The 25,066-nt window shown below is 37.9% G+C and overlaps 1 protein-coding gene across 1 annotated transcript; it reads right to left on the bottom strand.

Annotated features, from left to right (window-relative positions):
* Positions 1 to 535: 535 nt before the first annotated feature.
* On the bottom strand, positions 536 to 24,676 carry Pez (protein tyrosine phosphatase non-receptor pez). The gene is made up of 10 exons (XM_034973339.2): positions 23,755 to 24,676; positions 20,800 to 20,966; positions 20,138 to 20,342; positions 14,797 to 14,942; positions 12,980 to 14,492; positions 7,895 to 8,119; positions 7,236 to 7,406; positions 5,980 to 6,136; positions 4,797 to 4,954; positions 536 to 2,773 (listed from the first exon to the last, which is right to left on the bottom strand). The coding sequence occupies exons 1-10, from the start codon at positions 24,385 to 24,387 to the stop codon at positions 2,645 to 2,647; spliced, it is 3,504 nt and encodes a 1,167-aa protein (XP_034829230.1). The 5' UTR covers positions 24,388 to 24,676; the 3' UTR covers positions 536 to 2,644.
* Between the last annotated feature and the right edge of the window lie 390 nt (positions 24,677 to 25,066).

Raw genomic sequence — 25,066 nt, 5'->3', positions numbered from 1 at the left:
TGAAAGTCTTCTAACTTAATTAAAATGCATTGTATTGTAAAAAATAAGTTACCAAAATCCGGTGCGCATCGATATACTGATTTTCAAATACATGCTTAATACAAAAAAATACAAACCTTAAAAATAAGAAGGCACACAGGCACACAGTCAGTGATATGGACAGGTCGCATAATCTCCGATTTAAGGCACGATTCGCTTACAAAATAACTTGAAACATAAGAAAACTAGGCTTATATTTCGTGAGATATACTAGATGTATATAAATACTTAATATTTTTTATTAATTCAAGATTTTGATATAAAATATACATGATATGTGATAAAAATTTCAATTTCACTATGTAAAATCATTTTCACTATAACAGTTGAGTAATTTTATTCCTTGAAATAGAAATTCCATGTAACACAATGAATTACACATATGATTTTTACTATTTGAAAGTAATTTATTTAATCTCTTGAAATCTGCAGTGAATTCATCTTCTATAATTATTTCTTAATTTCACACCATAAAATGAATTTCATTGATATAACAGTCTTATATCACCCCTAAAAAGTTTAGAATTAATTTCACTCATTTCATAGTTTATACAGGGTGTAACCAGAACGCAAGCAAAAACGAACGATACTGATATGATAACACCAAAAAATGAAAAAATCTTATATTTTGTAAAAGTTCACGATATAATATATTGTAAATAAAACATCTAACTGACGGTAGAGGTCAACGAACGTTGCGTAAGTAGGTCATTCGAAGTCAATGCCATGTCGAAGGCGGGGCATTGTCCCGAGGTTTTTCACGCTATACATTGCAGGTTAAAAAATACTAAATCACTAAAACTACAAAATAAGGCAAATGGTTGTTGCTATTGAATTGTGTTTAGGTAATATAACAATAACGTTAAGTTTTGCTAGCGTTCTAGTTACACCCTGTATAATTTCATTCTTCAAACAACAATATAAATAATTTAAACCTTGTATATTTTATATCAACTATTTAGGCACAGATTCAACCCTTACAGAGTTTTAATACTTTGATGTAATATACTTAGTTTATATTATTAAGTTAAAAACAAACACTCTGAAATATACAAATCGATTAGGAATTATAGCATTAAATACAGAAATATACAAAAAAAACAAATCACTAGATACAAGCGTGTACCTCAATTTTACAATCTCAATGAACACTGCCTCTGAACCAAAGTGACCTAACTCTACAAATATGAAAAAAATATGTAGCTTTATTTACTGAATAATATTTGATAGATTTTTTCAACTCATACGACCAACTGGAGTCTGGAATTACTAATGATATTTAGTGCCTTGCAAAACAAATTTTAATATAATTATAGAATAAGTCAGTTTAAAGACTAACGTTAGAATCAGTCACTTGTATCTTGTTGACACATTTTGTGGTTGACAATGTTCTCATTTGACGATAAAGTACACGATGGACACAGTTTGAACTACTTTTCCAGTAATTTTATTTAAAAAAACCAAAGATATTATAAAACTCCAGATTGACGAATTGTATATTTGTATTTCAAAGTGAACAAAATGCTCTCTCGGCACTTCGATGTCATTGACAGGGGGGCGCTGTTGGAGAACAAAGGCTAACCCCCGTATTCACAATCATTACTATGAGGTCTGACAGTGCGCTTGAACGCACAGTGTGTGGTTCCACCAATCAGATTATTTTGTCACGTCAAATTTCGATAATCTGATTGGTGGAATCCACACTATGCGTTCGAGCACATTGTGCGATTTCATAGTAATGATTGTAAATACGGGTGTTGGAATACTCAAACAAGAACAAAGGGGACACTGGACGCCAACGTTAGTTCCGATTTTCGCTACGCGCCAAGATAGCCTTGTCGCACTGTACGCTTGAGTAAGAAACGCATGCGGGTAGATACACAAGACTACATAGATACTGACGCGGCGTTCATGCGCCTTTGGGTAAAATGACACCACCAGCATGCTTCAAAAGATGGCGGTCTGTCAGTCTATAAAAGTCGGTCTGGTGGGAGGCTTCGGCCGTGGCTAGTTACCACCCTACCGGCAAAGCCGTGCCGCCAAGCGATTTAGCGTTCCGTTACGATGCCGTGTAGAAACCAAAGGGTGGGTTTAATAAAAACTGCCATACCCGTTCCAGGTTAGCCCGCTATCATCTTAGACTGCATCATCACTTACCACCAGGTGAGATTGCAGTGAAGGGCTAACTTGTATCTGAATAAATAAAAAAATAAAAAAGTCGTAGAAACTCAAAAATTTTATATATTGACTTAGATCACTTTAGTTCTCTATTATATGGGTAATAAACCTAACCAATGATATAAATATCGATTCAAAAAAATTATTGTGCAAAATAAATAGTACCTTCGTACGGTGGTCGTGTATATTTTTGAGCAATTTTGCTTGACTATTTATTACTTTCAATATAAAAAAAACAATAAACAAAACATTTCGCTATTAGAGTAAAAAAACTTATATATTTTACAAAAAGGTTAGAAACGAAATTTAATATAGGCACTTCATTAAAGTTTAGTTAGAAAATCCCGTGAGAACTCTCCCACGGGATTCGGAAAACCTAAAAACAGGTGGACTAAGTGGCGGGCATCAGCTAGTGATAGTGAAACGATCAGATGAGCCGGGACTGCTTGAGATACTGCAGCAGCACTTGGTGCAGGAAACGGTAGTGGTGCACGTTCTCTATGAGGCTGGCGCGCTGCTGGTGCAGCAGGCCGATCGTCCGCGGGATGTCCAGCTCCTATATAACAAGGTTTTTTTATCATACCTACACTAATACAGGCTGTCACCAGAACGCTAGCAAAAACTTTGCCATATTTTTTTATTTATTTTTTATCTGTAGGAGGTTGGAGCCTTCTTTTTAACCGACTTCAAAAAAAGGAGGAGGTTCTCAATTCGTCGGAATCTTTTTTTTTTTTATTTTTTTTTTATTTTTTATGTATGTTCCCCGATTACTCGAAAACGCCTGGACCGATTTTGAAAATTCTTTTTTTGTTTGAAAGGGTATACTTCAAAGTTGGTCCCATTTCAATTTGGTGAAGATCTGATGAACATCTTCGAAGATAGATACTGGAACTCCTCAACGGATAAGAGTAAATTGCTCGCGATCAGTGTAATAGCTTAGTAAAAAACAATAGATTTTTAACCAGTCATAGCATAATTCCATGGGGCCACTAAAAATTGTGAAATAAAATTTTTTTACAAAAAAAATATAAACCGACTTCGTTACACAAACACTAAAAATTGAAAAATAATTTAATTTATTACCGAATATATTATGTATACAAGAGTTAATATAGTTCCATAATAATATTTTTTGGGGTCGGTGCCAATGAGGTGCCATTGTGGAGTCCCATAAAAATATGAAGTCTAGACGATTCGCGCAGCTAAAGCTAATTGGCACCGGCACCAAAAAGTATTATTATGGAACTATATTAACTCTTGTATACATAATATATTCGGTAATAAATTAAATTATTTTTCAATTTCTAGTGTTTGTGTAACGAAGTCGGTTTTTATTTTTTTTAGGAGTAGGCGAACTACTCCTGTGTCAGAAGACACCGCTCTTCCTTAACAATATTTTCATCAGCGATATCAAGCAAACGTGTGTGAGTTAGTAAGTGTATGGATAGATATATGTATGTGTGTATTTGTGTGCGTGTGTGTGCGCGTGTGTGTGTGTGTGTGTGCGCGCGTGGTCTATGCTTATATTATGTGAGTATTAAACAAAATAGTCAAATAAACCTAGTAAGTACTACAATAGTTGTTATATGTTACGTAACAAAAGCGATTCCACTTCATCATAGTTTAGTGATAACAGATACTTTTTCAAAATTTCTTTGCAAGCATATTGCGGCCGATTCTCTTGTACACAATCTCTAAACTAAACTAAATTATCGGGTCTAAATCTAGTGCCATCCTTTTCCGCAAGCAACATTATGAAAGGGATAGCAATAGATTTAGATGTGCCATTATAGTTTAGTTTAGAGTTCGTGTACAACGGAATTAGCCCCAATGTTATACTAACCTAAACACAATCCAATACCAATAACCATTTGCCTCATTTTGTAGTTTTAGTGATTTAGTATTTTTCAAACCAGCAATGTATAGTGTGCAAAACTCGGGTCAATGCCCCGCCTACAACGCGGCATTGACTCCGAGTGGCCTACTTCTAGAACGTTCGTTGACCTCTAGCGTCAGTCAGATGTTTTATCTGCAATATGATTTTTTTTTAATTTTTTTCGCGTCTTTTTTTCTAGTATCATATCACTGATCATCAGTACTATCACCTGTCTTCGTTTTTGCCAGCGTTCTGATAACACCCTGTATAATTTATCATGTACACTACTATCATCATAATCATCAACCCATCGCCGGCTCACCACCTGTGCATGGGGGGGGGGGGGGGGGGGGGTTTGGCCATAGTCTACCACGCTGACTATAATATATACCCTATATAGATGCGGAAAGAAGTTAGTATGACTGTTACATAATCCTATACAAAAATCTCCGTGGTCTAACCATTTTGAGACACCAACCAATCACAAACGAAACCATATTTTCTGATTAATGAAATGTTGTTGGAAAACATTTTCGAATGTTTTTTGAAAGCATGTTTGTGATTGGTTGGCGCCTCAAAATGGTAAGAACAATGAGATTTTTACCTCTATCATTAGTATGGGATAACGTAACAGAGAGACCGCTATGCGAACTTCTTTTTGGGGATAGAGTATAGCTTTCTCGATCGCCGGCCAACGTCTTACCTGGTTGGTGTCTAACACGTGTAACAGTAGATGCGCGGCGAGAGCGGGCCCCGGCTTGACTCCGCTGAACACTATGGGGGCGTTTCGCGCGAGCGAGTTTTCCGCATTCGCCTCCGCTTCGCACGCGAGCCGAAGACCGTTCACTTCCGAGAGGAAATCTGGGAGTGGGAGAAAACACCATCAATATTACTATTAGCGACCCTTGTTGGCTTCGCGCGGGCTCTCAAAGTATCGAAAGATTCTATACAAACATTTATAGTTATATTTTTAATGAGGTTTTCGTTTATCGTGAGTGATATCACTACCCATATTGTAATTTTTTTTTTTCCTACCATAAAGCACCATTATAAAATGGCAGCTTTATTACTACTACCATCTAGCCTATGGGCTAATAAGTAATATTATTCTAGCTTAAACTTCTACTCATGATTAATTTTTAAATCTAATTTACAGTCCAATAACTGTCCTTAGTTTATTCTAACACGTACTTACAGTTCACTATGTTCTTGTGACCTAGAAAAATAAAGTAGCACAAGCACTATTACACAAACGCTGCACTTATGTACTTTTTAACACTAATTCGAACGGCTTGGTTCTTTTGAGCCTCCTTTTGATATCCATGTTATCTAGAAGCTTCACAGCCTCCAAATTAACATGATGGCGAAGTCGATGTTGGTGAGCTTCTGCGTAATATTGTAAAAAATAATATTGAAAGTGTGTTTGTTTGTTCTTCCTTCACGCCCTAACTAAGCAACTAATCGACTTGATTTTAGGCATAGAGATAGTTGAAAGGACGGAGTGTAACATGGGCTAATTTTTATCCCGGAAAGTTAAAGAGTTCCCTCGGGTTTTTAAGCACGATCTTAGGCTGCATCATCACTTGCCACTAAGTCTGATTGCAGCCAAGCGCTAGTCTTTAAATAAATAAATAAATTGGTGACGTGTGGCATAATGTTGAAATAAACGTTTCCGCTACTTTTTATCCCGGAAAGTTAAAGAGTTCCCTCGGGTTTTTAAGCGCGATCTTAGGCTGCATCATCACTTGCCACTAAGTCTGATTGCAGCCAAGCGCTAGTCTTTAAATAAATAAATAAATTGGTGATGTGTGGCATAATTTTGAAATAAACGTTTCCTATCTTTCCGTTAGTGGAAGTCTATCGGTTGGGGCCGACGAGTTTCTCACCTAAGAATCCAGCGACGTCGGTGGGAGTGTGCGCGTTGCTGGGCCACGCGTTGTAGTGCACGTGCCACAGACTCCTCGAGCTGGCCGCCCGCCTCGCTCGCACCCGCACCGAGCCGCCCCACGCCGCGCGCGACCACCGACCGCACACCACTTGAAACTGACACAAAACGTCTTTGAACATTTTGGCCGGCCTAGTAGTCCGCCATTTTTCTTTTTCAAATACAAATACAAATACAAATACAAACTTCTTTATTGCGAATATGGGTAAACAGTGGAGATGTTACAAAGTAAAAAGGTACAGCCAAATTCTGCCTATCAGCATGCAATATGTTATGATATACCTAACAACGTGTACATTGATAAAATTAGTCACCTTATATATTTAGTCACAAAAATAATTAAATAATAGTATTGAGTATTGTAGAAGAAATTTTTTTACAGTTTTTTTTTAAATTTATCATCAAAGTACTCGTTTATGGAATAGTAGCATTTTTTTACAAGAAATTCCTTAAGTTTATATTTCAACATACTTATACTAAGAGATCTATCTGCGAGTTCTTTTGGTAATTTATTATAGATTCTAGGAGCCATATTTATTATACTCTTTCCAAATTTCGCGGATGAGTGCTGAGTGAAACAAATTTTGTTATTCCTTCTGGCATTCTCAGAAAAGTTAAACAGATTTTCATTCGTTCTAATGAATACAACAACCTCATATATGTAAAGACATGGACAAGGAAGTACTTTCAATTTTTGAAAATATAGCTTACATGAATCAGTCGGTTGAAGGTGACAAATAGACCTAATACATCTTTTTTGGGATTTAAATGCTCTACCCCTGTTAGCAGAATTTCCCCAAAATATTATACCATATCGTAGTGTTGCAGTTACGTAGGAATTGTATGCTACCATAACTGCATTTAGATTAACCACTTTAGAAAGCATGTATAGTGCAAATGAAAAACGATTCAGTTTAAGACACACATTATCGATTTGGGTTTCCCAAGATACGCAATCATCAATGTAAAGACCTAAGAACTTAGTATTACTTATTTCTTTTATTTCAGTTCCTAAATATTTTATGTCAAGTGGTGGTACAAGTAGATTTCTTTGTCTATTTTTGAAAGTCATTAAATTAGTCTTGTCTAGATTTATTAACAAATTATTTATAGCATTATTGATGTCATTCTCCAGTGTTATTTTCCCCAAATACCTATATTATTGAATAGCTGACATCAACACAAACAAAAACATACCTGTCCTAGATCCGTGGGTCGGTCGGGCGGGGGCAGATGCTTCGGCTCGCCGCCCACCAGCGCCACGACCCGCGCGCCCACTTGCCAGATACACTCCCACATGAGAGCCGACTGTTCCACTTGGTTCGCCTGCATTATCACGTAGAACCGTTGGGAGCTACCCACTGTCATCTGAAATTATGAGAACCCCCATTCAAAATTTGTCACCAGGGAAACAGTTATTTTTGGGTCTTAAACCCGTATTTTTCACAATCATCTAAATATATAAAAGGAAAAGCTGAATCTGAAGCGGAATCCACATTGTGCGTTCGACCGAAAAAAACTGTACGACATTCTAAAAACCTACTTACTTATATGTCCACGCGTGGTTCCTTCTTGCTGATTGAGGTAAGAAGAGTAAAGGCGTAAAATTTTGGGGTATCAAGTAAAAAATTGGGGTAAAAAGTAAAATTTTGTCACAGTTTTATTTGTTTTTTTTTATTTGTACCAAAAACATTTACAATAAAAAAAGAGAGGAAAAGTGGACAGGAAAACACTTATCTCTATGAGAGATCTCTACCAGTGACCCTTGGCAGTGCGAGAGGTTGTAGAGGGAGTAGAATAGGTACAGCAAAGAAGATAGAAAGTATTTTTTTTCAAGTTTTGGGGTTTTCACTTACCGTGATGTTTGACGCGTTAATATACCCATGTGGGTTACTGGGAGTGGGGGGTAACCTCACCCTATTGTCCTCATAGGGGAGGTTGTCTGCACTGAACCCGTTCAGCGCAGCGTATTGCGGTAAGAGGGCTGTCCGATATTCTGCGTCCCCTTCCCTGCCCTTGGGGACCTGCTCGAACGCGAACGCTAGCTGGTCGTCGGACATCTTGCGTTCTAGTAATTGGCACTGGGGATGAAAATCAGTACCCTTATTATAAATGCGAAAGTGTGTTTGTTTGTTGGTTTGTCCTTCAATCACGTCGCAACGGTGCAACGGATTGACGTGATTTTTTGTACGGGTATAGATAAAGATCTGGAGAGTGACATAGGCTACTTTTTATCCCGGAAAATCAAAGAGTCCCACGGGATTTTTAAAAAACCTAATTCCACGCGGACGAAGATGCGGGCATCAGCTAGTATGCTATATACAGGGTGTAACTAGAAGTATGAATGCTAGCTGATGCCCGCGACTACGTCCGCGTCAAGTTGATTTTTAAAATTCCCGTGAGAACTTGATTTTCGGGTTAAAAAGTAGCCTGTGTCACTCCCCTGGTCTTTAAGTTTAACTATACCCATGCAAAAATCAAGTCGATCCGTTGATCTGTTGCATTGACAGATTTATTTTTAGGGTTCCGTACCTCAAAAGGAAAAACGGAACCCTTATAGGATCACTTTGTTGTCTGTCTGTCGGTCAAGAAACCTACAGGGTACTTCCCGTTGACCTAGAATCATGACAGTTGGCAGGTAGGTCTCATAGCTGACATTCGGGGAAAAATCTGAAAACCGTGAATTTGTGGTTACATCACACAAAAAAAAATTAAATTGTGATCATGAACAAATATTGCTATTTTCAACTTTCGAAGTAAGATAACTATATCAAGTGGGGTATCATATGAAAGGGCTTCACTTGTGCATTCTAAAACAGATATTTATTTATTTTTATGCATAATAGTTTTTGATTTATCGTGCAAAAAGTCGAAAAAATACGACTGCAGTACGGAACCATCAGTGCGCGAGTCTGACTCGCACTTGGCCGGTTTTAAAATTATCCCCTCTGTGGCTCTGCCATTCCACGTGACATTGACGAAGTGCGTTGTGCTGGTGTGGCACTCATAAAAGCCATAGAGCAGAATAAGAAGAAGATGTGGTTGAAGAACAAACAAACAAACACTTTCGCATTCATAATATGGGTAATGAGAAGTTGCATAAAAACATTTTCAAAATAATCGCTTGCAGTTTTTCATTTGTTAACTTGGAAAATAATTTATTGTAGAATATGGTTTGATAACCGATAAAAAAGGAGATACAATCTACATATTTGTACGATCGAATAATGATTTTTCTTTTAATCAATATTGCATAATACAATATGTAATGAATCATTGATGGTACAATGTTGTTTATGTTCACAAACGTGGCACCATATATCTACTGTTACGAAAGAGTAAATTAATACATTGTTATCACTTATCAGTTAACAGTAATGCATGTTTCATAAATATTATAGGCAAAACTGGCCATTGATTTGGAAGAAAGAAAACTAAGGCAGTTGTCCGACCACCGACGGTTAGCGAGAAACGAGTGGAGCTACAAACTAAAAACCGGTCAAGTGCGAGTCAGGCTCGCGCAATGAGGGTTCCGTACTACAGTCGTATTTTTTCGACATTTTGCACGATAATTCAAAAACTATGATGCATAAAAATAAATAAAAATCTGATTCAGAATGTACAGGTGAAGACCTTTCATATGATACCCCACTTGATATAGTCACTCACTTCGAAAGTTGAAAATACTAATTATTAGTTCATGACCACAATTTTTTTTTGTGTGATCTAACCCTAAATTCACGGTTTTCAGATTTTTCCCCAAATGTCAGCTATAAGATCTACCTACCTGGTAAATTTCATGATTCTAGGTCAACGGGAAGTACCCTGTAGGTTTCTTGACAGACAGACGGACGGACAGATAGACAGACAATAAAGTGATCCTATAAGGGTTCCGTTTTTCCTTTTGAGGTACGGAACCCTAAAAACGAGTTGGCGAGGAACGAGAAGCGAGTGTATAGTTGGCATAGTTTTGTCGCTGCCCACTGGGCTATGAGAGAATGTGTAATCGCCGGTCACATTAATTAATCTCTTCGGTGCCAAGTTTTGACCGTCAAGAGAGCGTCGCTGAGCGAGATTTTCTTTGACAACTCGCTGCGAAAAGCTAGTGGAAACTAGTGGACTATTTATCTGTTTTACTGACACGGAAATATATGATTGTACGTTTCTTGAGCGAAAAAATAATCGACGGCTAATCGCTTTGTCGTCGGCGGTAGGATAACTGCGCAACACCCCATTCCCACTTGTCTTTTGTTCCCACACAATCGGTTTCCGACAAGTGTAAATAGCTTCATATAAAGCCACTGGAACATCCGACAAAAGTCCGGGCCCGACAGACGACAAGTGCGAACGGGGTTTAAGGTAGCGCGTCTCTTATTCTCGTTTTTCAGCAATATAAGGACTGAGTGTTTTAATTTTGCAAAATTTTTACACTTTTGCCAGCACGCACGTTTCATATGGCCATGAATATAATTAAACTAACATGTTATGCCCTTGGACGATCTAACCTATGGACTTGTAACGCGCCTAATATTACGAATAAAAATTTCTGTCACTTTTGGTGCGGGACGAGGAAACACTACATAGACAACTTGACACACTCACTTAACAAAGTTTTGTGTCATTATTAACACACACATATCTAAATCTTCAACACTACTACATTTTACGCACACTAATAAGTTATATACATCAACATACAAAGACATTACGAGTGTAAGACAGTCAAATTGATTTGCGATGCTACCGTATCGATATTTTAAAATATATCGATAGTTTTTCAGAAACAAAAGTAGAAGTAAGAATTTATTACTCGTATTTAATTACCTAAAACCAGTGTTTGGTCAGCGTAGCGTATTCTTGCATACATTCACCTCACTTAATAGGTAATTATCCCAAAAACTAATAATGTAACGTAAAAATAAGAAAAATATATATTTAAAAAATATGGACATACTTTTTTACTTATTTTATATCATTTTTAATCTTTTGTATTTTTTTATATAACGAAATTTTCATTTAAAATTTCGATAGTGAAAATGTGCTTATTAATGACCTTGGACGTTCTAATCTAGGTTAGATCGTCCAAGTTAATGACTTATATTATTATATAATACAAAATAAACCTGACCGCGCAAAAGCCTACCAAACATAATTAGTAGGTATATCAATCAATAAAATGTTTTTTTCTTTCCAATCAATCATTTATTTATTGCGCATTGGGTTTACATGGTAATTCCAATATGGTGTACTCTTTGTCCAAAAAAATTAAATGTAAGTTATTAAATATTACACGTATTGCCCTTACAAATTAGCAATGCAAAAATTTTCTCAATAAGCGGCAGGCGCTTTTACCCCACAGCAAAATTCCATAAGACAGATATGATACTATGAAAATAAATTAGTAAACACACACGGTGGCCTCTTCTATTTTTAACACGTCATTATTTACCATTAGGTTAATGTTATGTATATTCTTGGCGATTCTCTCTGTAAAAATATCGAAATCTGTAAAAATAAAACGATTATGATAAATTATTACCTAATCCTCATCCTTGAGAAAGGTACACCTTTTAGCTACATATTACCCAGTTCAGAGACACCCTACCCCGTTTCGCGCCTATCACTAAAATTGCGTTGCTTTAATATTTTTTTAAATGTATTAAGTACGTGAAATCACAGAAATCGACTAGTTTTATTACAAGTATAGGTAGCGAAAAAATTGTGGTAATTAATAATAACTATTCTTTACTTGACTTGAAGACGGTAATTTAGTCGTTAATAATAAAGAAAATGTTTTCATCGATATCGATAATCGAACCGCAATCACTATCACATGATTCTTAAAAATCGAACCTTATGTCCTACGCAATTAAATCTAATACTGAAAAATTTTGTAAAAATAACACTATAGTCTCGTGGGGAGTGCGGTATACTATAGACGGAGAGTCAGGACCCAAAATACTGTTGAATTTACTAAGGCTAATTTTTATATAGTTCATTAGAATGGTTGCGTACACAAACATACTGCGGTCAGTCAAGTGAACCTGAGAACAGTGACTCAGGTGCGCTATCAAAGGTGTCGTACCTGCGAGGTAATAAAATGAATTTACTAAGGCTGAAAATTGTTATATAACTTGTATATTGCATATAAATAAAAGTTGTAATGGTTAGTCAGCAGAATATGGGGACAGAGCTGGTCAGTATGCGCAAAAAATTAGCCTTAGTAAATTCAAACAGTTTTTTGAGCGCTGGCTCTCCGTCTATAGTATACCGCACTTCCCACGAGACTAGTGTTACTTTTACTACTACGTAATTTCATGCTGTTCACGCGTATTCAAATTTTAACCTAATTTGTATATATCGAGGGTTGCAATTGTTTAGAAAAAACAAAATATAGTCTCGTGAGGAGTGTGACTCGTTTCTACCGAATTATTACGTACTCAATTACTGAATCGGTAAAGTTCTCGATTGTTATTTTATTATAATAATTTATGTAATTTAATTTATAGAAAGCGTTTATTACACCAAAAATACTTACTTATGAAATGAAATTCCATCTTTTTGTAAATTTGATGTGTTTGATTTGTTCTTGCACTCACTAACGGCACAAACAGGCATTTTTCACCCAGCGTGTAAGACGTCGTCACACATCGAAAACGATTCTGACAATGACAAAATCGATTCCGCAAACAGTGTTTATAAACGCAGTGGATTAAAAATCCATTACTATTGACAGAGGGGAATAATCATGCGAGGCGCGTCCTTAGGTTAGATCGTCCAAGGTTATGCCCAACCAAAGTGATGCAAATAAAATCCTTATCAATTATGCATATTACAGAGATACAGAAAAAGAACCAGTATGACTAAAGCATTAGTTAAAATTTTAGCTAGTATAAATGTAATTGAATAATAATTTAATAAAAGTAATTTAAATTACTTACCAAGGTTTCTTTGGTAATGCTCGGAGGTAGCGGTTGAAATTTGGGTAGACCAGTCGACCACCTGTGCTTGTTCGTAGGCTGGCCGGCCTTCGCGCGATCTCGTCCCAAAGTTGCACTTTTCACCTCCACATTCTTGTTGCCCCTCCCCATAAATACACCCCATCGTCTTCTTTTCTTCTCTTTACTAACATTAGTTTTGCTCCCTTCTAGTTCTATGCTAGTGCTGTAAGTCGAATTCATTATCGAACTCGATAGAGCACTGTCGACTACACTGTTCTGGGATGTGTTGCTTTCCGACTGAATCCTGATATCAGGGATACTTATCGACGTCACATTGTCGACAGATTTGCTGATCGTGTTATTGTTTGACACTTTGTGCGTCGATAGACTCTGGTACGGCGTTTCGTCGTAGTCTTTCTCGTCTTTTAAGGATATCCTGTCTATACTTAAAGCGAGATTTTCCTCCAGTTTGTTACACGTGTTTATGGATACATTCAAATCTTTCGGCACGCTAGATTCCCGAACGCCCTTAATGATTTGCGCGTTCATATAATGACTATCATTGTCGATTTTAGGCACGTAATTTGGCACGTTTAGATTTGGTTTCAGGTTTCCGTAGTTGTTGATCGTTGGATGACTACTGTTTCTCTCGTTTAGCCTCGAGATTTCATCTGTCGTTGTGAGACTTTGAGCCCGTTCCCTCATCGTCATTTTGGCGTCGTTTTGCCAGGGCAATGGTACATTTTCGTAAATCGGTTCCTGAGTTTCGTTGTGTTTAATTTGAGGAAGCACTAAATGCCTCTGATACGATATCCTTCTCATCGGCATCGAGTACATAATATTCCCTCTTTCGTCATATACTTTTTGTATATTATCCGATATGTGATGAGGGTCGATTATTATGTGAGGGTTAGGTTCTAGGACTGAATTAAGGTTGTTATAAGTTCCGTGGGTGGCTGGAAGGATGTTCGGTCGAGGATAGTTGACTACATTATGGCCAGGATTCACGTATCCCAAATACTGTCTATTTAAAGCTGTTCGAGTAGATACTAGATCGGGACTAGAGCCGGAGACATGCGAATTTATATAACCTCTATGGTAATTTAAAGCTTGGCTTGCGACAGCTAAGTCTGGGGTGGAATTCGAGGCTAAGCCGTTGGAGGGGTAGGGTGGGGGAGGTTTGTAAACGTTGACATAGTGTAACGCGTGCTCTGTTTGCACGTTAGGGTTGACTGCCATGGGATAGTTTCCTACAAATTTGAGGCCGTAATAGTCATCCGTAGTTGCAACCGCTTGGTTAACAGACACGGTGTGTCGTGTGACATCGGGGTAGTGTATTCGGTGTATGTCGGGGTGCGAGCCGTAGACGAGCGGTTGTGCGGTGGTGCTGAGGAGTTGGGAGTGCGCGTGGTGGTTTTGGTATCGGAGTTGCGCTTCAGCTCTCTGCTGCTGGTATTTCTGTTGGATGGCCGTTTCGTAGTCGGGCGCCGGTCGGTACGACGGCAGGAGTGCTCTGCAAACAAGATTACTTAAGAATCATCGAGATTATGTATTTTTAATATCTACAAGAGACCTATGTCCAGCAGTGCTCTATAGGTTGAAAAAGACCGGCCAAGTGCGAGTCTCACTCGCGCACCGTGGGTTCCGTACAGTCGTATTTTTACACGATTTAAATCAAAAACTATTATGCATAAAAATAAAAATAAACGTAAAAAATATATGACGTTTTGTTGGTCTCGACGACAGAGACAATGCTCTACAAATCTGCTATCTATTTCTAAAGGTCGATGTACATTACTTTCGGCCGCGCACTGTACCTGTTTGTAGGATGCGGTCGGTTGTCAGCCAGTTCGAGGCACGAGGTGGAATGCGCGCGGTGCGCCGCCGTCAGGGGCTCCAGGCGGGACGTGCTGCCCACTGGTGCGTCCAGCTCTTCGCGACTCTCCGATAAGCCGTGCTCTTGCTGGAAATGAGACATTATTGATTAAAAAACCCAGTCAAATATACAAGGGTTCTGCACCATCTTACAAAATATTATTGTAACAGAAGGGTATAGGAGAGCAGAGTTTCTCCTCTCTAAATAAGAAGGATTTAGATTATAGTCCACCACACTGGGCAACTGCAGATTGGATTGCAGAATATTATAATAACCTCTCAGGCATGCACGTTGCTTTTTATCACACCAAATATCATTAATGACAAGATAAGACTAAAACCCGACTGCGATCGTCTTAATAAACGCTGAAAAGTTTTAGTAAAATTGGGTTTTCTCTCGCTTGGTATATTTTAATAATATACTATATTTATATTTATATTTATGAACTCAGTATTTTTCCTTTTTCATTTGACATCCCAGTCGAATGTCGATACATTAGCAAAAAAAATATTTAAACACCCCACCTTTGTTTAGATGTAACAAAGTCTATAATGTAACATCTTTCAGATAGATTTTGTTCATATAATGACAACGACTCAATTGACACGTCATTCATCAAAATCGGATCAGCACCGCTTCTCTGGATGGTTAGCAGCCATTGCCCTTCACACGCCTTCACGCTACAACGCCACCTCTCTTCACTGCTTCACACTACGCGTTCATCTCGGAGGAGAGTGATGTGACGGTGGCCACAATAGAAACTAGATAGCGCTGTTCAATCGATGACATAGTCCCGAACAAATGTACCGCCGACAGTACTCGCACTAACAGAGTGTTCTGCAATCTGGACTATATATAGAAGTTTCAAGATACAACCGTCGGCCCAGCTGGCGCTACCGAGCACAACCAATCGCTCGGTGGGAGATCTCCCCTTTGGTACGGTCGAGCCTGCACACCGCTCCCGTACAAGCCGCTACAGTGGAACACACATAGATACAAACATACATTTGCTTTGCCGTAGTCGTGTAAAAATTAAATTGCTGCACACATTGTTCAATGGTAATCATCGCATACCCGTCTTCGTGACAAAAACAAAACGTCGACAAAACAGCACGCCACCGCTAATTACACACACGCTTAATTCAATTAAAGCTCGCACGATCAACTATCATTCCAATAACTTCACTTCCGATTCATAGATAAGATGTTTTTGCGCACCAAGTATGCGGCCAGCGTTTTAGCTTCGTAGGCTAAGAACTCACTAGCGGCAGTAAAATTAAAATTTCTTTATTGCGAATCGACTGTGCGGACCGGGCTGAAATTGGGCATGCAGGTAGCTATTATGATGTTATTTTTATTTTATTTTATTTTTGTACCTACACATCCGCTAATAAAGGATTTTAAAAAATTCAATCCATTAAAGGGGTAAAACAACTTGAAATTTGTGTAGTCTACGCTTACGCTAGTTACAAAAATAATAAGGTACGACAAAATTCTGTCTACTAGCACGCAATTTTTTATGATATATATTTAAATAAATACTATTACATAGATTTTAACAAAATACTCAATCACAAAAACATTAAAATAATTGTAATCAAAAGTTTAGGTGATAATGTGAAATGGTAATAATAAAAAGAATACCCGGCTGAGTTTGTTGTGGGCTTCTTCTCAAACAAGAAGGCTTTGGAACTTTGGCCTTCTTGGTTGAGATTTATATTGAGCCTTGATATGATTGGCGACGCGACAAAGTATTGATACAAAAAGTCGCTAGTATGTATACTTGTCGATGTTATCTGTGGTACTGATTAGGCATTAGGCATTAGGCAATAGGCATGCCATTCACGAGACGGCGCGGCTCACTGAGTGCGAATTATAATTGTAAATTACTCTATAACAATGTAATCGGCTTTATTTTCAATTAACGGTTTTTTAGGGTTCCGTACCCAAAGGGTAAAACGGGACCCTATTACTAAGACTCCGCTGTCCATCCGTCTGTCACCAGGCTGTATCTCATGAAACGTGATAGTTAGACAGTTGAAATTTTCACAGATGATGTATTTCTGTTGCCGCTATAGCAACAAAATAAAAAACAGAGTGAAATAAATATTTAAGTGGGCTCCCATACTTGTTGTATGGGAGCCCACGTGATTTTTTTTGCTTGTTTTTATAGATAGTGGTGCGAAACCCTTCGTGCGCGAGTCCGACTCGCACTTTGCCGTTTTTTTTCTGTACGAGTACCTATGATATTTGTACTATTTATAAAGATGAACAGTCATATCTACAAATAAAACGGACTTATTCTCAAACGGACTCATGATCAAAACATCGCCGGCTCACTACTGAGAATCAGAAGGGTTAGGTCATAGTCAGCCACGCTGGCCAATTGCGGATTTTAGACACCTATAAAAATATCACGGAGAACTCTCAGGCATGCAGGCTTCCTCACATTTTCTTTCACTCTTAAAACAAGTGATATAAAATATTTTAAATATATATCAAAAATTGCGGACCGGAAGGATTCGAACCCGCGTCTCCTGGGATCGCGCCCGACGCTATGACCGGTAATCTACGGTTCGCTTGCTGCCTGTTATGAAATTTTGTGATATGTATATTCACTCAAAACTGAAGCGACTGTGAAGTGTGAAGTGATTTTTGATATGTATTTAAAATATTTAGAAATTGTCTTGAAGTGTAGGTAAAACACTATAATAATTACAAAATAAGTTATATTTAACTTCGGTAATCAAAAATCGGAGGCAAGAGAGAGACAAGAGAGGCAAAGAGAGGCATATTTTAGTTTACAACATATATTTTGCTGTAAGCGCTTCCTGTGTCCTTATATGTTAATGTTTTCAACCAGTTTGTGATGGTACGAATTGTCTGTTTCATTGTGAGTATACAAGACTTACAGCCGCACTTAGTCGCTAATCGTTACTTAAGATTGAGTTAAAACGAGACAGATTTATGTGAGAGATATAGCTCTGTCTCGTTTTAACTAAACTTAAGTAACGATTAGCGATTCTGAGTGCGGCTGTTAGCAACAAAGTTATGAGTTACGACTACGACGGATGGAGTTTTGCCGCCATTTCGGGGATGTCATGGCCCGGCAGTTGAGGGTTATCTATATAGATCAATAGAGCATCGATCGGCGGATGGTAGATATTAGTGCCAATCATGTGCTTTCTCCACGGCGGCGTGTGAAAGGTTTAAACAATCAACTGATTAACTATAACAGATAATAACGTCACGGATTTGAAATGCGTATCTATGGCTGTGAAGTGAATCATGCCTTTTTTAGGGTTCCGTACCTCAAAAGGAAAAACGGTACCCTTATAGGATCACTTTGTTGTCTGTCTGTCTGTCAAGAAACCTACAGGGTACTTCCCGTTGACCTAGAATCATGAAATTTGGCAGGTAGGTAGATCTTATATTTGACATTTGGGGAAAAATCTGAAAACCGTGAATTTAGGGTTAGATCACACACAAAAAATTAAATTGTGGTCATGAACTAATAATTAGTATTTTCGACTTTCAAAGTAAGATTGCTATATCAAGTGGGGTATCATATGAAAGGTCTTCACCTGTACATTCTAAAACAGATTTTTATTTATTTTTATGCATCATAGTTTTTGAATTATCGTGCAAAATGTCGAAAAAATACGACTGTAGTACGGAACCCTCATTGCGCGAGCCTGACTCGCACTTGGCCGGTTTTTAATTTATAGACTAGCGCTTGGCTGCAAGCAGAGTTGCTGGCAAGTGACGATGGAGCGCGCTTCGTGGCTGTGAGAGCATGTAAAGACGTCGGTCTTACGACTGATCTGTCTCCGTTCATGTCGGGTTGCCATCCCAGACTATGAGAATGCTATGGAATCGAAATTACGTGAAAAAGCCTAAAGATCACCTATAAATTAAACAAGATTTTTTATCTGAACCGGAACCAACCACACTCTAGATAATAAATAGAACCTCGTTTAACTGTGGAGTGGAACCCTAGAACCACGTGCGGAACTATAAACAGGAACCAAGTAATCTTTCAATCAGCGATAAACTAACTATATTAAATCAACTTGTCATGATCGAATGTGAAAATCTGGACGCAAGTTCCGCTAATTAGTAGGTAATTACGAGCGAACTGATGCGCGCTAGCGGCTCGAACGACGTTACTTATGGAAAGTACGGGTGTTTTAATCAGATTTGTGCCATAAAAATAAACGAAAGCGAAATGTATTTACAAAATGTACAGCGTTTTTTGACTTACATACTTAAAGTTAAAATGAGATAGACTTATGTCAGAGACATATATAGTAGGTACACGACGAGGTTGATATCTTCGTTTGCTAACTGACCAATCAACAAAAAAAATAAAAACCGACTTCGTTACACAAACACTAAAAATTGAAAAATAATTTAATTTATTACCGAATATATTATGTATACAAGAGTTAATATAGTTCCATAATAATACTTTTTGGTGCCGGTGCCAATTAGCTTTAGCTGCGCGAATCGTCTAGACTTCATATTTTTATGGGACTCCACAATGGCACCTCATTGGCACCGACCCCAAAAAATATTATTATGGAACTATATTAACTCTTGTATACATAATATATTCGGTAATAAATTAAATTATTTTTAAATTTTTAGTGTTTGTGTAACGAAGTCGGTTTTTATTTTTTTTGTAAATTTTTTTTATTTCACAATTTTTAGTGGCCCCATGGAATTATGCTATGACTGGTTAAAAATCTACTGTTTACTAAGCTATTACACTGATCGCGAGCAATTTACTCTTATCCGTTGAGGAGTTCCAGTATCTATCTTCGAAGATGTTCATCAGATCTTCACCAAATTGAAATGGGACCAACTTTGAAGTATACCCTTTCAAACAAAAAAAGAATTTTCAAAATCGGTCCAGGCGTTTTCGAGTAATCGGGGAACATACATAAAAAAAAAAAAAAAAAAAAAAGATTCCGACGAATTGAGAACCTCCTCCTTTTTTTGAAGTCGGTTAAAAAGTGAACAATTTTCCCAACAGGGGTGTTACGGATATTCGCATCCGCATCCGAAAATGTAGAACATGCGCATTAATTCAGTGTAATAATGTCAAAATACTGGCATCCGGCAACAACCCTGGTCTATATGAGTTCTTTAGATTGATATCACATTGATTTTTATCGATTTATTAGTCGAGTTTCACTATGCCATGGTCTAAGTAGAGATTTCGCGCTTATATTTTCCTTGGGAGATCTGGCTTATTATAGTTAATTTAACAAACTTACCTGAAACTTGGGCCTGTGTTCGTCCACTGCCGCGTTGAGCGCGCCCTGGTGGCGCATATAGAAGGTGTGCTGGTGCACACACATGCGCCACACGTACTTGCCGTCCTCGGGACTCGGCAGAGTGAACGTCGCCGACTCTCCCTGCTTCTGGCATTCGATGCTGAACGTGCGCTTGTGGTTTATCACGTTCGTAATGTCCATCCACCTGCAAAAGAAATTTATTATAGAACTATGTAACTGATACCCAGACTTTAGGATCAATCCCAGACTAACACAGTAACAAACTTACCCTAAACTTTAATCTATTTACTAAAATAACTAACTAAAAACTATCTGTCAACTGGCCACACTATTTGGGATACAGTGAATGTTTTGTGTTTGGAAAATCAGCCGACCGGCAGACGTGACATTCTGTAACAGGCAACAGCAAGTAATCCTCCCTGTGCTGTATCAGAAAACCCGGAAAACCAAAGAGTTCTCGCGGGATTTTCAAAATGTGCAGAACGATACGACTGACGGACAGACGTTTTAGTAATAGGCACCCTTTGTACGGAACCCTAACCACCAATTCGACTAAAACCAGTCTGTCGACACTCGACTTTTGCAGGACACAATCTGAAATGTGCTGCAAATCATACTGCGAAAACGATGGTTTCTCTTACCGATAGAAGTGAGGAGTGTCACTCGTGTCAGTCAGTACTCGGATGCCGGTGAGCGAGATAGCGATAGTGACCTCGCTGTGGTCGCGCTTGTCGCGCGCCGTGAACATCTCCTGGCCATATCCTCGCAGCTGCTGGCATGTTGTGATGAATCCTTCTTCTGCTTGCGCCTGAGGAATAGCTTTTTTATTAGTTTTTCGAATTCCCTCAAAAGGAAAAATGGAACCGTTATAGAAACACTTTGGTGTCCATCTGTCTGTCTGTCTGTCTGTCGTGTTTGTCAAGACCCATCAAGGGAATCGAACCTATAGGGTATTTCTCGTTAACCTAGAATCATGAAATTTGGCAGGTAGCAATGTCATATAGCACACCGGAGAAAAAATTTAAAAAAGTTTTATTTCTTGTATAGTATGGGACCCGTCATGTCTGAGTCTAACTCCCACTTAACTAATTTTTTTAAGTAACGAGGCTTTTACCTGACAGTCCTGATTAAATTTGACTATGAGTTTTAGTTTATTTTTAGGTTTTATCAGTACTTTCGGTAAGCGGCCGAAAGTACCTAATGTACATCGACCTTTTTTTTTAAAGGCTGACATTTCGGCTTTGTAGAGCATTGTCTCTGTCACTCATACCTATATAACGTTTTGTCGGTCTCAACGACAGGGACAACGCTCTACAAATCTGCTATCTCCTTCTAAAGGTATGTACATTACTTTCGGCCGCGTATTGTACCTACATCGTTTAAATTTGGAATCAATTAGCAATAGTTTTGCCATTACTCATTATAGGCATATTTTAACACATTTTTTATACAATAAAATTATAGTATCAATACTATGTTGCTCAATCGAATCAAATACATATTCATCGGGCGTACTAACTATTGCATGATTGCATTGAGCAATTATATGAAAACTAATTGTTATTTGGTTGCTTTATTAATACTAATCTGCTTTCACCTATGTACCTATTACAGATTACTTCATGTCATATCACACTAGTTACATATCACCAATAACATCACTACGCATATTATAAATGCAAAAGTTTGTGTTTGTTGGTTTATTGGTATTAGTGATGTAACAAATGTCATATTTTGGACCTACCTACCTGCCAAATTTCATGATTCTAGGTCAACGGAATGTACCCTGTAGGTTTCTTGACAGACAGACAGACAGACAGACAGACAGACAGACAGACAGACAGACAGACAGAAATTGAAAATGTTTTATTACATCAAAAAATATTTTTTTTTTATATCCACAAAACGTTGATATTTTCGTTACATTACTAATTGGTATGTCCTTCAATCACGCCACATTTGAGCAACGGATCGAAGTTTTTTTATCAAGGGCATAGTCAAAGATCTGGAGAGTGACATAGACTACTTTCTATCTGTCATGTATAAAAACCTACCTACATCATTTGTTTACCTTTTTATAATAAAAAGATAATAAAAGTGGGTAAGAGGAAAAATGATATTGTTGTACTGTCATGCTACTTAGCTCAATAAACACGTTCTCTGATTAAATATCGTATTATTTAACATAATACTATCACAAAAAACCAAAGAGTTCCCATGAGATTTTTAAAACCTAAATTCACGCGGACGAAGTCACGGACATCAGCTAGTTAGTAAATAAATGTTAAACTATTTTATCATCGTGATATTTACATGATAAATGATAATTGCAACAGTAAATAAGTGCTACAATATAAGATTTGCAAATATTTGCAACTTACAAGAAGAAATAACTTTATTGGCTTGACTAGCTGATGCCAGCGACTTCGCCCGCGTGGAATTAGGTTTTTTGAAAATCCTGTGGCAACTCTTTTATTTTCCTGGATAAAAAGTAGCCAATGTCACTCTCCAGGTCTTTCTTTATACCCATGCAAAAATCACGTCAATCTGTTGTACCGTTGCAACGTGATTGACGGACAAACCAACCAATGATCCGTCAGTAGTTTGAGCTGTGCGTTGATAGATCAATCAATCAGTCAGTGAGTCAGTCACCTTCTTGTTTTATATATTTAAGATGATAATTTAATTTTTTTTCTCTTTATTTTTTTGGGGGTTTAGTCTCAATATTTAATAAGTTTCAATAATTTTGTAAAGCGGTGATAATAAAAAGAATACCCGGCTGAGTTTGTTGTGGGCTCTTCTCAGACCTGGGCGCGTTTGGAACCCTCGTAGCTTTAGTTTTAAGTTTGCGTAATAATTATCACCACTATATCTTAGAAATCCAACATCTGACCTTCAAAAAGAGTTATTAATTACCTATTTTGAATAAATCATTTGACTTTGACTTTAAATCATCATCACAATTTCAATCTATTGCTGGTCCAGTACAAAGCATGGACCTCCTAGTCCACTACGCTGGTCAAGTGCAGATTTCACACACCTTTGAGAACAGTCACTATAAAGAACTCTCAGGTATGCAGGTTTTGGTGAATCATGATATTAATGTCCAATAGTAGCCACTAATCTGATAAGCTTCTAATAAATTAATTATTCAGATTTAAGTGACTCTCTAAGGTTTCCCATCACTACATAACTTTAGATGGTATAAATCTTGTTACATAAACCATTCAGGAACTACATCCATACTAATATTATAAATGCGAAAGTGTGTCTGTCTGTCTGCTAGCTTTTCACGGCCCAACCGTTCAACCGATTTTGATGAAATTTAGTACAGAGTTGGCTTATATCCCGGGGAAGGACACAGGCTACTTTTTATCCTTTTACATGGGATTTTAAAAAAATAAATCCACGCAGACGAAGTCGCGGGCATCATCTACTATTTAATAAATTTTGCAATCATTTTAATGCTAATAACTAGTTATAATGTCTACAAATTTGCACTAGACCTAAACACTACTCATTCTGAGACGTGACCCATTCTCAGTAGTGGGCCGGCGATGGTTTGATTCAGAAGATGAATTATAATGCTGACTTACCTGTGGCATGTTGTGCAAAGACATATGATGCTGTATAACAGCTGCAGTCAACCATTCCAGCCGCCCCGTCTCTGCCAATGTGCTGCTCTCTATGATCTGTCCACCATCTAACATTTGCTTGGGAAACATCAGCAAATTCTTCAAATACTCAACAGTGTGACGTTCCCTGTCATGGTTACCATACTCCGCTTGGCGACTATAAGACGCCAACACCACAGCTTGCTGACAATCACAAATTATCCGACCTTCCACTAAATCGTTCTTCAGTTGCAAGAAGTAATGGTAGCGAGTAACCTCATCAGTAATTAAACTCGTTCCGGAAATAACGTAGTACATGACACGTAAGTATAACTGGTGGGACGAAGCGAATTTGTCTAGCTGGAGTTTCAAAGGTCTGTCTAGTTGAACCCATCTCGGTTGCTGACTCCGATTTACGTAACGAAGGCCGAAGAACTCAGGCTGGTTGATCGCTTGTCTTTGACACACGTTGTCCAAGCACTCTTGGCCCGTGCTGTCCACGGACAGCGTGCAGTCCGCGACGCCTCCGTCCAAGAGTTCCACGCTGATGACAAAAAGACTCTTCGACGCCACATTGTATTGCCGCGTCTTCTTCAACTTGAGCTTGAAAGGCATCTTCCCGCTCTACCCGGCCCCGGTTCGCAATAACATCACGAAACAAACGTTACGTTATACATTTATGGCACAAGAATGTAGGGAAATGAATACGATGCATCCGTTACCCGCGCCACATATTTTCAATACACAGCGAACAATCCTTAAGTTATATACCAATTATCACTAATGAATAATCACAGTTTATTTCAATAAATCGTTTCAAGACACTCGATGGGTGGATTTAATTAGAAAATATAAAAAAAATGCCAAGTAAACACATTACAAAATAAGAAAATCACTATGTTGCGGCCATGGCAAATGACAGATGAGCGATTGACAGCTAACTGACAGTTCCAGTGTTGCCGTAGTAAAAATGCGGAAATCCTACTAAGTTAAATGAACAAAGCAAAATGTTAACCAAACAAAAACTGGGAAATAATTTATAGCGCGAACGATAACTACAAAAAACTTTTGCATTTTTACCTATATAGTCTTGTCTAAATTAGTTGGACGGGTTTTCCGCAATATGAAAAGGTATTTTATTTTTCTGGTCAGGCTTATTAGCCTGTTATTTCTATACAAATAATCAGCTCTTGTATTAGGCTTAGTCGTCAACCGATAGACATCCACAGAAGTCCTCTTGAAGGAAATTCTACACGGGCCACGGTCTTGTACCCACCTGGCTCCAGCAGCTCAT

Source organism: Maniola hyperantus, chromosome 11, assembly GCF_902806685.2.
Source record: "Maniola hyperantus chromosome 11, iAphHyp1.2, whole genome shotgun sequence".
Taxonomy (NCBI): Eukaryota; Metazoa; Arthropoda; class Insecta; order Lepidoptera; family Nymphalidae; genus Maniola; species Maniola hyperantus.
The sequence above is the reverse complement of the archived record's forward strand: the minus strand, read 5'-3'. Positions and strand labels throughout refer to the sequence as shown.